This window comes from Notamacropus eugenii, chromosome 6, assembly GCF_028372415.1.
Source record: "Notamacropus eugenii isolate mMacEug1 chromosome 6, mMacEug1.pri_v2, whole genome shotgun sequence".
Classification (NCBI taxonomy): domain Eukaryota; kingdom Metazoa; phylum Chordata; class Mammalia; order Diprotodontia; family Macropodidae; genus Notamacropus; species Notamacropus eugenii.
Window position 1 is genome coordinate 339,371,309 of NC_092877.1, and position 13,271 is coordinate 339,384,579.

At 36.6% G+C, this 13,271-nt stretch overlaps 1 protein-coding gene across 4 annotated transcripts in view; it reads left to right on the forward strand.

Annotated features, from left to right (window-relative positions):
• The window catches only part of TSC22D2 (TSC22 domain family member 2), a 50,378-nt gene extending 38,620 nt beyond the window's left edge, over positions 1-11,758 (forward strand). For all 4 annotated transcript variants that reach the window (XR_011969059.1, XR_011969060.1, XM_072618291.1 and 1 more), the window contains 2 exons: positions 8,470-8,521; positions 10,044-11,758. Coding sequence is in view for 2 of the 4 variants with exons in the window: in XM_072618291.1 (XP_072474392.1) it covers positions 8,470-8,521; positions 10,044-10,304 (313 nt within the window). In the remaining 2 variants the exon portion in view is untranslated. The remainder of the gene's footprint in view (positions 1-8,469; positions 8,522-10,043) is intronic.
• The last annotated feature ends 1,513 nt before the right edge of the window (positions 11,759-13,271 follow it).

The following is a 13,271-nucleotide window of genomic DNA, read 5'->3' on the forward strand; positions in this document are numbered from 1 at the left end:
CTTCAGCAGAATGTAATTTCATTACAACTAGATATATTTAGTATGTCTATTAATAAATGAATTTATTATAAATAAATATTTTATAAATTATAAATAAATTTTCTTGCCACATCTTGAAATGATCATCATTGTCAGCAACAATTTTCTCTTATATTTTGATTATAATCCAATTTGACTCTCACTTTCTAGGGGTTTAAAGGTGAATGGGGACCATAACAGCAGGATGATGTAGTAGAGTGAGGTCAGATCTCTGTGGCAAGCATATTGACTTAGAAAGCCACAAACTAACGTGTGGTATTATAGTCATATTCTGTTAAGTATTTCCCAGTTATATTTTAATCTGGCTCAGGCCTGGTTTGAGGTGGTGTGTGCTGTGTATCATGCAGTGAGTGGCAGTCTTGAATTGAGAGGTCTGGAGTCAGATGTTGCCACTGACAAGGTGCTTAGTCTCACTAAGAGGAAAGGATTCTACTTACCTCACAGGGCTGGTATGAGGCCCCAGTGAAATGTGTATTAAATGCGTTGCAAATATTGAAAAATTGTCAGTACTCCTATTGTAATGCCATACCACTGCAGTGTCAGTACAGTAGTCGTTGCTAATAGAATTGTATGTAGTTGTGTAGATGCTCGATTTATTTTGTGTCATAGTATTTTTGAGGCTCTGAGTCTGAAGTAAAAATTCTTGATGTAGCTGTGGTATTCATTATTTGGAGAACAGCAAGGAATAGCTTTACAAGTAGCTTTTGTTTCTAGGTACTTAGGACAAAAATTATTCTAGGCTAAACAGTCAGAAAAGGGAACTGCTCTTATTTCATCTCACCAATATTGTCAATGACATCCACCAGCGGATTTCACAGTTTTTATACTTTTTTTCAAAGATATGAAACATGTCTCTATAAAGATATGTACTTTGTGGGGAACAAAGCAGTGTAATAACATTTTTTAAAAATTGAGTTACCGGGTTAATTTGGAAATTAGTAAATTCTAAGTTCACTTTCTTGGCCACATGTATGAAAGATACGCAAAAGCTTTTTAGGTTATTTAATCTCTTTATGTGATACTGATGTTAGAGTGCACTTGAGAATACGTAGCATTCTTCTTAGTTGTATACAATTAGGATTGGCCGCGCTTTAACCCTGTTGTTCTGTGGTGTTTGTAGCACTGTTTGAAATAGTAGGTATGCATGTGCTAAATGATTCTCATTCAGATCAATTGTCCAATTAGGGGTGGGGGAGGCAAGGAAATTGCTAACACTTGAATTTGAAATTCCTATGTGGAATCATATAGTTGGTATTAATCATTGAATCTTTTTAAAATGCCTACTTAATGAAATGCTTCACATTTCCCTGTCTATAGTTGTCTTTCTCAAACACTTTTTACTCTATGGGTCATGGAAATAGTTAAGTTGCTTTACCCACCTACAATTTGTCAAGTTCAGATTTTTCAGCTCCTTTGATTATTGAGTTAATTAGTCCAGCAAACCTTAGAACCTTAAGAGTCAGAAAGGATCTTAGAAACTGTCTTGTTCACACTCACTATATTGATGAGAAAACTTAGTCCCCCACAAAGTTGGAATTCAAAGCCAGGACATGGTCCTATATCTCTCAACTTCCACAATTCAAATTTGTATGAAGCAAAGTAATTAAGAAACATTAAAGTAAGTTACTATCTTTAATAAAAAAAAAAAACAATTTGATCTTTACCTAACTTATTAAATGTTGGTTAGGTAAATTATCTTAGACTTCTGCACACAGGCTTATGATGTCTTCAACTTTCTAATATCTAACTGTTAGAGATGTTAATATTTCTTCTGCTACATAAAGATCATTGAGTAGAAAGCCTCTCCCAGGAAGTGGCCTCCCTTATTCTCAGAGCTGAACCTTCTGGGAATATAAAAGATAAGATAAATGACAAGAAAAAAAATTAGTTACATTCATATTTGAATCCATGTTTTTGTGTAACCACTAGCAAAGTATTCTTCTTACTACCGTAAACCCTGAACTGTTCTGGAATTGTGTCGTTCTAGATCACTTAGGCCTTTAATATTGTTTGTAGTCTTATTACTTGCTCTTTTTTTTTTTTTTTTTTTTTTTTTTTTTTTACAGTCGAGTTGGGCAGTTCTGTGAGAGGCTTCATGGATAAGAGATTTTGGGGGGTTTAAAATTGCACACTGACTTTATTTAGGCATTCCGTACTTTAAATCTATTGAGTGCTGGTGATCATGGAGACAGTATGGTATAGTGGGAAAAACCCTGGCTCTTTGAATAAAACGAGGATGATGCCATGCAGATTTAAAAATCCTTTGTCCAGAACGAGAGTAGCCAAATCTCACACTTTTGATCAATGGAAGGAAAACCAGTGGAAAAGCAACATAGAAACTATTGAGTATACTGACGTAACTAAGATGAAACTTTGAGAAGGGAGAGATCCCTTATTCAAGTGAAGGCTTTGAGGAATGTTAGTCTGGATCTTGCTAGAAGAGCAAGATTTTGACGAGATAAGGGAGCACATGGAATGGCCTTTATCACTAATAGCTGGAGGAGAGGAGTATGACAAGATTGGTGAACCAAATGTATAGTTCATTTTGTCTGAAATTTAGAATGCATAAAGGAGAGAGTGGTGTGAAATAAGTGTGGCCTGTGTTAAATACCAGGCTAAGAAGTTGGTATTTTTAGCCTGTGGGCAGTAGGAAGCTATAAAAGTTTCATAAGAGTCAGATCCATGGCTAGGAAGATTATTTTGCAGCTGTGTAAAATATGGCTTGGAGAAGGTAGACAGACTGTAGGGAGACCAGTCAGTCACAAGTGATTGTAGTGATTTCTATGCAAGAAATAATGAGGCCCCTGATCTAGGATAATGACAAGGGTAGAATTGCAGATTCTTAACAAGTGAGTTGATATTGTTTGAGAGGAGCCAAGCATGCTTTCCCAGGCTTTGCACATGTGTGAAGATTATAAAGAAAATGAAAGTCAGAAATGGGAAAGATCATCTTTGGAATGTGAGTGACTAATAGGATATAGGCTAATAGATAATAAGTAGATATACCAGGAGCTTAAGGGAGAGGTAAGAGGTATATAATTTTGTATGTAATTTTGGGAGTTAGAGGGAAGAGGTATAGAGAGGAGGAGGAGGAAGCATAGAGGTGAATAATGAATTCAGTGAAAGAATAGTAAAAACATCCATATATGGAGCCAACAAGGTTGGTTTGCTCACAAGTTTCAGATGTTTCAGACAACTTGAACTAGAAAGAGACCACTGAATTTGATTCTTCTGCCGTGATTGGTGACCTTGGAGTGATTTCAGAAGAGAAACAGGGTCAGAAGCCAGACTGTGAGACATGAAGGCCACTAGCCTAGTTAGTACATGAGGAAGAATTTCAGGGTATGGCAGAGAAAGGACAGTTAAGAATGGAACCGATAGATAGGGATAGATGAGACACAAAGACTGGAGGGTGGAGCCCACAGCTTTGTTGTGCCCTGAAGGGGAGTAAAACAGAAAAGAATAGATTGGGGTTATCACCTTAAGATAACCAATGTTGCCAACGATCATCCAAGAGCCAGAACAGTTGGATTTAGAATCGGAATAATGAGTAAGGTGTTCTACATCTGCCACTTGTAGCTAGGTTTTACCTTAGAAGGTCGACTAGATGGATTTCCAAGTTCTCAAGATCTGACAATGATTTTTCATCTATGTGACCCTTCAGAAGGCCTTTATTTAGCCTCTGTGGGATTTGGTGTCTTCATATGTAAAATGGTGAGAAGAGAAAAAAAATATTTTGTAGCCCTTATAAATGGATGCAATACAACAGGATAATTTTTCCTCCCCCTGCCACCCATCCCAAATGACTTTGTTAAGTATTTAGAAAGGCTAACTAGAACAGGTTTAGAGACAGGAAGACCTGAGTTCAAGTCAAAATCCTTCATACTGGGAATCTCTTAGTCCAGGTTTCCAAACTTATTTGGCCTACCATCCTCTTTTCAAAAAAAAAAAAAATTATACAATCCCCCCTCTTTTTCTCCCTCCCACCCAAAATCTACTTTCTTTGACCCTTTAACTTTTTAAAAAATATATATAAATTTTTTTTGAATGATGCATCTTAGATTTGATAATTTATTGTAAACTTGTGGGGTTTTTCTTGCATTGAAATTTTGATAACACAATATTGCATCATATAACCATATAATATTGTATCATAAACAAAGCATTACATGTTCATATTCCTGCTGTTGCATAACCCTAAGCCTAAATGTGTGACCTGCTCTGCTGCCAATACTTGTTCAGACTTTGCATTTTGTGTGTTTATTTGGAAAATAATATCACTATGACTTTGTTACACAACAGATGAAACCTGTGTGAAGTTTTTCAGTTTTCTTCTCTTTCATTATGCCTCCATTGCCCCCTTATTTTTATTCAGCATCCCCTGATTGCACCTGAGGCCTCCAGCTTCCCCCAGATGGTGCTGTCTCCCACTTTGGGAATGCTCTAGATAATAAAATCATATGGCCAGACTCAGACTTCTTCTATCACTTATTTCATTTTCATCTTTGTATCCTTATTGCCCAGACTATGATAGGTGCTTGTTGATTTGAGTCCAGGCTGTCCCCACTGGTTCCTCTACTTTGACCTCTTCAGATCTCCAGCTTTTTTTCTTGGTTTGCACCACACTTCTGAGCACATCCTTCCTATCACCTGTAGAATGTTTGTCTTTGGGTCCTTAATGCCCGCCACTATACCTGGCAGGCAGAGGACGCTCATTCGTTGATTCACTGTAACCCTTCACAGATGTGTGTGGTACTTTTCATAGCCATTTTATTGTAACATCTTACTGCTTTATAAGGTCAGTCATTTATTAATCCTTACATTAGGGAAATGGAAACTGAAGTCCATTAACTGAGATGTCCAGGTTCATTCTCCAGAAATGGCAACTGAACTCCGTTCTTCTGGCCTCTGCTCTTATTTCAAGCCAATACTAATGCTTTAGGTTTTTAATGCAGAGATTAAAATGGAAAGGATTATGGAACACGGTCCCTAATTTATCAGAAAATTCAGTTAACCAGAACCTCCTGTTTCCCATGTATACCAATTAAATTAATCAAGAGTTTGCTTTTATATCTTTGGAGGATTACATTCAAAGCTATTTGGAGACTTTGAATCAAATAAACATAAATATCTTAAAGTATCATTGATTTAATCCAGCAAAACCAAATTTGCCATTTGGTTCTAGAGAAAATTAAAGCAAGAAGTACCATTAAAACAAACATCATTTGACTCCTGTTGTTGAAGTCAGAGAGTGGTCATTCGTGTGATGAAAGTTGTAAATGCAGAACCAAGAGTTCCATCTGAAGGAACAAATGAATTTGTTGTTGTTCAGAAAAATGGATGTTTAGACACTATGGGATTTGATTGGATGGAAAGATGAGAGAGGAACATAGTCGATGTCATGTGACCAGTTATACTTGGAGAGAATAAATCCCTTCCGAGCTCCCACCCCCAAAGGGGAAAATAAACCACATCACTTTGGGTTACGCTGCAGACTCTTTTTCTAGTTTTGAGCAGTAGCATTTTTTTAACCTAATAGGAAAATAAAGGCTGCTTCTCTAAAAGACTATTTAGGAAGCAATTATATAGATGTTATTGAATATCTCTAGTGCTTTTTTACCATGTCACATCCTCACCCTTTTAGCAGATATTAAGTACATATTATGAGTGATGCAGACATCAGTGAAACCAATTCTGCCCCGTAAAGAACTTAGAGTCTGCTAAAGAGAATGCAACACAAATATAGTATAAGAAAATTGAAAGGCTGGGGCACTTAAGGGGATCAGAGTATGCTTGGGGGCAGGGGGGAACACTGAAATTGAGCAGTGACTAAGATACAGAGATGAGGCATATTGAATATATGGAGGTGAAAGATGGGGTAATTAATTTTTGGAGCAGCCAGAAGTCTCCTTTGGCAGAGTTATAAAGTGTGATTTTTTTTTTAGCTTATTTTCACAGTAAATTCAAGTTCATTTCTTCTTTCACTCTTGCCTAAGGCAAGCTCCAAGAGAGGAGAAGATTCTGCTGTGTAGAAGTTAATACAGGGTGTCACAGAAATCTTAGTGCAATTTTAAGCTATAGTAGCACCAAGTTAACTTTTTAATTTGGGGGCCTAAAATTGTTGACTGTGTATCTTTTATTTTCCTTTGAGTAGAAAGGGGAGAGCCTGTATGAAGCCCTGTTTCCTTCAGCTATATTTGTCAATTCTTCGTGGTTTTATAGTAAGACTTGCAACTAGCCAAGTTTGAATTCTTTTCCTAAATTAGATATGCTTAGGATTAAACCTTCCTTGCCTCTAAAAGTGTTAAATGTGACATAGACAAGTCTTTTAGCCTCACAGTAAATTGGGGAGTCATCTTTGTAAAAGTAATCCTTGCATTTACAAAGATAGGTTTTAAGCTTTTCAGGAAAATAGCGAGTTCCCCATCATCACTATTCTTTTGGGGGTTGTTCTGTAAAGACACTTATGGGTTGGAGAAGATAATCTTTGACAGTGGAAAAGCTTCTGATTTGACTGTGAAGTTGCATGATTTCCTTGCTTGTTGTAGTAATGCACAAAAACTCTCAGCCCTGTAAAATGGGGTTCTCCAGGGATGCTCTGTAAATGTCAAAGCAGAGAAGTAGAGGTAGTATCAAGTACCTTCATGACAAGAGGCCTATATCATTGGCCCTCCACCCTTCACCCTGTTACCCCTCAAACTCAGGGGTACCCTCTTACCCCTGGATCTCGGGCCACTGTACTCTTTAACAAGTCACTTTACCCCCTGACTTAAGACAGACTGCATGCCTTCTCCCACGTTGGCATCATCTCCATTATCTCTGTTTCCTGGCTTCCTTCAGGTCTCAGCTAGAATCCCAACTTCTCTAAGAAACCTTTCCCAGTCCCCTCAGTGCTTCCCTTTATCTTAAAAATGTCTTGGTACTTCACAATTTTCACATCAATTCCCCCATCAGACTATGAACTAACTCCTTGAACAGGGACTGTTTTTGCCTTTCTATTTCCCCCCCAAAGTAGCTTGTGCCTTGCACATAGTAGGATGGTAGGACTACCTTGTAATAGGAGTTGTGTTTTATCCAAAGTCACATTTTCCTTTTTAAAAATGTCACTTGTTCAAGTTCATACTCTTAAATAGTCATTTAAAGGTAGCATTTAAAATAAATGTTTGGCTAATTGGGAATTAACTGGAGTTTCAAGTCATGAAATTGTTTAGAAATGGTTTCAGTCTTGACATGTGGAAATTTTAAAAATAGAAAAAAATATGGAAGGTCCTCTGACCCAGAGTTCTGAGGCAAACGTTGAATTTAAATGCCTCTTGTATTGTAGACTTCTTTTTGAAATCTGATAAAATGTGGCCCAGGTCATTTTCATTAATACTTTTAGAAAAATTTTCAGAATGTAACTGGCAGTGAATCTTGATGAAAAGGGCAGTATGATGCAATGGATAGGCAACTGGACTGAGTTCAAGCCCCTCTTCTCCCACATGTACCATGTGATTCATCCTGCAGTGGATCAGTTCCTATCCTTTATTTGGCATGTATTGAGAATTGAGCATTACGAGGGTGCCATTAATACAGAAAGTATACATTTTCTCCTATAAGCAGCAATAGCTAGAAGTAATGTTTCTCAGTTTTCACATTTTAATTTCTGGCAGTGGTATGTATTCATTTGTTATGTGGTTCATATGCTTGTATATACATTTATACTTACATAAATGCACTTAGTGTTTTTAAACATTCCAAGGAAAAACTAATCTAATAGGAAAACTTGTTAGGCCATTTCTGCCTCGAGGGCTCCAGAACTCATCTCTTGCTGTAGGGTTTTCTGAATCATTCCGATGGCTTGAGAAGATGATATTAAAATAAGAACTTTATAATGTTATTTTTTTCCTCTACACAGTTAATTGATAATTGGAATTTCTACATTAAAAATAACTATCTTTTCTTGAGGTTTTGTATCTGGGATGCTATATATCTGGCTTTCAGCAAAACTAGTAGAGAACTAATGAAGCATGTTGATTTTTGAAACTGAGAATCAGTTGCTAGCTGGAACAGCAGATCTTTACATCAGAATGGGATCAGATGGGAATCTTTGGATCAGAAAGGGAATTGTACTACAATGTTAAGAGAGACCTTCACCATCTAATCAAGCACTTTTGTCTTACAGATGAGGAAACTGAATACCTACAGTTACATAAATCCCCAAAATGTATTAAATGTGATAATTTCAAATAACTAGTATATTGTTTTAGGTAAAACGTGAAAAGTACTTATTAACAATTTGTTAATTGTTAATTTTATTATTGTTTTAGAAGCTAGAAGAGGGAGGGCTAAATTCAATGCCTTGAATTCAATGCCTCGGACATAGTAGGCACTTAATAAATGTTATTAAATTGCCATTTGATAAAGTGTTTAATTTTTCTTTTCTTCCAGTGCATCTGGGGCAAGCGTCGTAGCCATTGACAACAAAATAGAGCAGGCGATGGTAAGTAGAATTCTCATAGAATTTGAATGATACTTAAATGTTACCCAAAACGTATTGGTAAGTGGGTATTTGCCAGAAATTAGTTTGGTTAGCTTATCATTAAAATGCATTCTTTTGATTGCTTATTTTTATTCAACTTGTACAGTTAGATTGGTGGCTGAGTAGCTCAGTGAGCAGAGCAGCAGGCTTGGAATCAGGAGACTTTTGTCTTCCTGAATTCAAACCTAGTCTCAGACACGTTTTAGCTGTGTGTGACCCAGGGCAAGTACTCAGTGCTGTTTGCCTTGGTTTCCTCATTTGTAAAATGAGTTGGAGAAGGAAAAGCCAAACCACTGCAGTCTCTTTGCGAAGAAAACCAAACCAACAACTAGACCCTATGTGGCCTCAGGGCCTTCTCATTCACAGGATCACAGTTCTATATTTAGAGCTGGCAGGGACTTCAAAATTTATCTAGTCCAACCATCCCAGGTCTTCATTTATGTCAGTGAGAAAACTGAGATGCCCTAAATGTCTGTGATTCATAGATGTAGATCTTAAAGGGCCTACCCCCTTACCCAATATCCTAACATATAAATAAGTATCAGAGGCATTCCTCTCAACATAGTACTTCTCTGCCCTTTTCATCTCACTGAGAAAAATTTTAAATAGAGTTTTACCAAAGAGGCTTGTGGGTTGCTGGGGGTTTTTTTGTTTGTTTGTTTTGGGAGGAGGTGGCGGAGAAATCATTCAGAAATAATGTTAAACAAAATTCATTAGCCTCCTTTTTATTAAACGCTTCAGGTTCAACCACTTAATGTTTTAGGAAGGGGTAATGTTGAAAAACATTCTGTGGGTGTTATTGAAGTCCATGGACCCTTTCTCAGAGTGTCACAAAGGATAAGAATTATATGTAATTTCTTTGGGGAACCCCTAAAATATTTTCAGTGGACTCTTGGGAACTCTTAAGATTAAATTACTCATATTCCCAGCTTTTGATATAAAGCTAGGTGAAGTACACATGCTTTGCTAATCTGCAAACGAGTATTGTGTTAAAAATAGCAAGAATGAAATTGTTAGAGATTTAGAATATTTTATTTTAAAGACTGCCAACAGTTGTACATTGTTAGACTTACATAGCAGATTCTTCTGCACCTCCAGTCTTTCCTCCTTGATCTCATCTCTGTATCCACCTTTTAACTCTGCCATTACATTTTGTTCCATTGGACAAGTAAGTAAGCAAGATGTCATTGCTGGAATAAACCATCGTTGGAGGTTTTAGCTTTAAGGACTTTTTGCAAACTATGGTTTTCTACCCTCATTCTAGAAGGTGCCTCAAATTACCTGAGTTGTCTCTCATGCTGTTGGAAGCTTCATTGTCTTGTGCCCTTATAAAGACTACACTATAAAACATAGGTTGAAAATCAGTTTTCAGGAGTCAGTTTTTTTAAAAATGCTTTTCCCCAAAGAATAGATTTGCTGAAATGTCTTAATCTTTTATTTCATGTGAGTTGATTCTCTTTGACATTGCTAATTCTGTTTACAGGATCTGGTGAAAAGCCATTTGATGTATGCAGTAAGAGAAGAGGTGGAAGTTCTGAAGGAACAAATAAAAGAATTAGTTGAAAGAAACTCTTTACTTGAACGAGAGAATGCACTGTTAAAATCTCTTTCAAACAATGATCAATTATCCCAACTCTCAACCCAACAGGCCAATCCTAGTAGCACTTCTCAACAGCAGACAGTGATAGCACAGCCTCCGCAGCCAACGCAACCTCCTCAGCAGCCGAATGTGTCCTCAGCGTAAAGCTTTCTTGCCTCATTAAGACAAACCTGAAAGCAGTCTGTCCTTGTGTGCCACTGGTGTTCTCTCCACTTTATATGAAAGCAAGTAGCCACGTGTGTGTTTGGCCTTTTCAGTATTAGACAATCATTCTCCAAGAGCTAGTCCTCACTTTGAGATGTCATGCCGCACAGTTGATGTCCAATTGTTTGTCATCAGGACACAAGGAAAGTCATAGATGAGGGTTATTAAAGCCAGGAAAGTCTGCCTGTGACCTGGTGCGCATGAGCGGGCGGGGTCTTTAAGAGCTTTGGTGGCGCCCAGTTTCCTATTGTCCATGGATTACCCTTGAGCCTTCCTATCTTGTTATAAGTAACCATTCATCTAAAGAGCCGCCATTCTTTCAATAGAAGTAACATTTGCCTACATTAGTTTTCATTTCTTTGTGTTTTATTTATTACAGGGCTGCTATTTTCATAATGTACATGAACAATGTCACAGAACTTTTTCTTAATTTTTTAAAAAAAAATAAATGTAAGTATCAGTAAAGGAATTGATAGACGGGATTGCATTTACTAGATAAATTGTTTAGGCAATAATTGAACAAAAGAATCCTGGCATATTTCTAACACTAATGGCAATTTACCTTTGGTATTTATTTTCAGTAGTAAAGACCCAGCTTGAATGTAAATTTTGTATAGTGTAAGTATGAAGACCATAGTGCATCTGTACAGGTAGTCACCAGTTATTGTGATATAATAAATAATTGATGGGCTATTTTGATGAAGAAAACTTTGCTCATTTCTGTTTCTACTTTCTATAGAGAAATTGCCATGATTCCTCTGCTTTTCAACATTTCGTATGACTTTTTTTTTTTTTTTTTGGGTGGGAATAAAAAGCTGTGAAATTGTTCAACCTACTTTGTAACCAAAGAAGCAAAGCTGTGTAATGGAGTTTTTTTTTTTTATGATGCACATTCTTTATGTATTTTTATTTAGTGTTTTCTCATTCACAATTTTCTTTGCTGTCTAGCATGATCTGCATGACCTGTACTCTTTGAACCACTTTCGTACCTCATGTTTTATCCAGCACTCTTATTGTAATGTGTATTAGTCTGTGAACAATGTCAAATAAGGAGAACGAACAGCTGGTGTGGGTGGAGTTGAGCTAGTGCACTCTGCACTAGGAGAAAATGAAGTGAGCCATCTTTTGTTCATTTACAGTGGTGTTTGGAATTTCGTATGCAGAAAACGTTTTGTTACATTGCAAATTTTAATGTATTTAATAAATGCAACATGCAGATTAAGTGCAGTGTATACTGAGTATTTAAATTAAAAATGTACATTTCATAAAATACAGTTTCAAGAGAAAGCATCATTTTGTGTATACTAACATTAAGTGTATGTCAGAAATTGATGTATAAATATATATATATATTTTAACACTTTTTCTGAAATTAAACTGCAGTTTTGTTGAAATATTTGACTCTACATGTGTTGAAAGTTTAATTGGACTTAACATTTCACAAAATTCAAACTCCTCCCTAATGAGGCAATAAAAATTGATTTAATAGCAGTTTAAAACCTTTTTATGTATAAAATGACTTGCAGATTTATTTCAAGGACTATGAAAAAAATTTAATCTGCCTTTTAATATTTACTTTGCTCACACTTGAATGGAAAATCCTTGACTGCCTTGACTTCATATGACTCCTTGAATGTGGGAAGACTAGGTACCTGTAAGAATGAGAAGGATGGCTCTAGCAATGTTGTATGTGATTGAGAAATCTAGAAAAGAAGTTTTATCCATTTTCCTGGGATGGGATTAATGAGACCTTCATTAGGGTCATAGATGTTGGCATTGGAAGACCATCCAGCTCAACCACTTCCTCTTATATTTGAGGAAACTGAGGCATGGAGAGGCTATGACCTACCTGAGGGCATACCAGGAGTGTAATTCTCCCTTGAAATTATTGCATTTATGACCATTTCTTCCCAGAGGTTGGTATAAAACTAAAGGTCATTCTTAGCTTCTTAGCCTTGTCTCAGGCTTAGGAAGGTTTGAGTGGTAAACCAGAGGTAAAATAATCTTGAGTTTTCTTTGAGGTGAGGAGAGAGATTGTTTTATGTTCTATATGAAATGAAAGATAATCTTGCTTTTTATTTAATATTTGGTGCTTTGAAGTTAGATGAATAGTCATCTATCCAGCACAGTCTCTCTCTTGTAGTAATAATTCCATTTGTGGATTAAGAGCATTCATAAATAACAAGAGAAACGAGGATTCTTTTAGAAGGAATGGGATTGGCATGGTGTGGCAAAGACCTCCTTGTGAGGATGCGAACAGAAGTTATCAGTGGAACCTAGTGGAAAGGTATCACACCGTAGAACAATTGCTTGTACTATACAGCCCTGTTCCATCACAGAACTGCTGAGCTTCTGATACTATGTGTTCTTCGAGAAAAGAGAAGAAAGCCAGTAGATAATCACATTGGTTGTCAACTGGGCGTCTTGGAAAATGACTTTCACATAGTATATATGTGCTGGCTTAATTAATCTTTACTTAGCAGCACTCTAAATTTTCATGAGAAATTACTAAGGATCTTAAAAGCAAAATCTGCTCACCTGGGTTGGTGCAATCCAGGTTATTTAAGTATGGCTAAGGACAAGAGAATTAACTAATGTGAACAGGACACAAACACAGTCTGTTTCAGAATGAGGAAAAGTGTGGCATTTGATGTTTCACAGAGAATCTCTGGAGTAAAATGAAATGTAATAAAATGAAAGTAATGCTAAACAGCATCCTGACTGTCAGTGTGATCAGGATACTGGCTCCCCTGTTAGAGCATAGACTTGGGAAAAGCCCTGTAGTCCCTAGGAAATTCAAGCATTTAGTTGAGTTTGCATTGTTAAAAAAGTTAAACGTTAGATAAATAATTCAATATTTTTATGCATGAAATAACAGAATTTCAGGTATTCTGAACACTTTGGTCC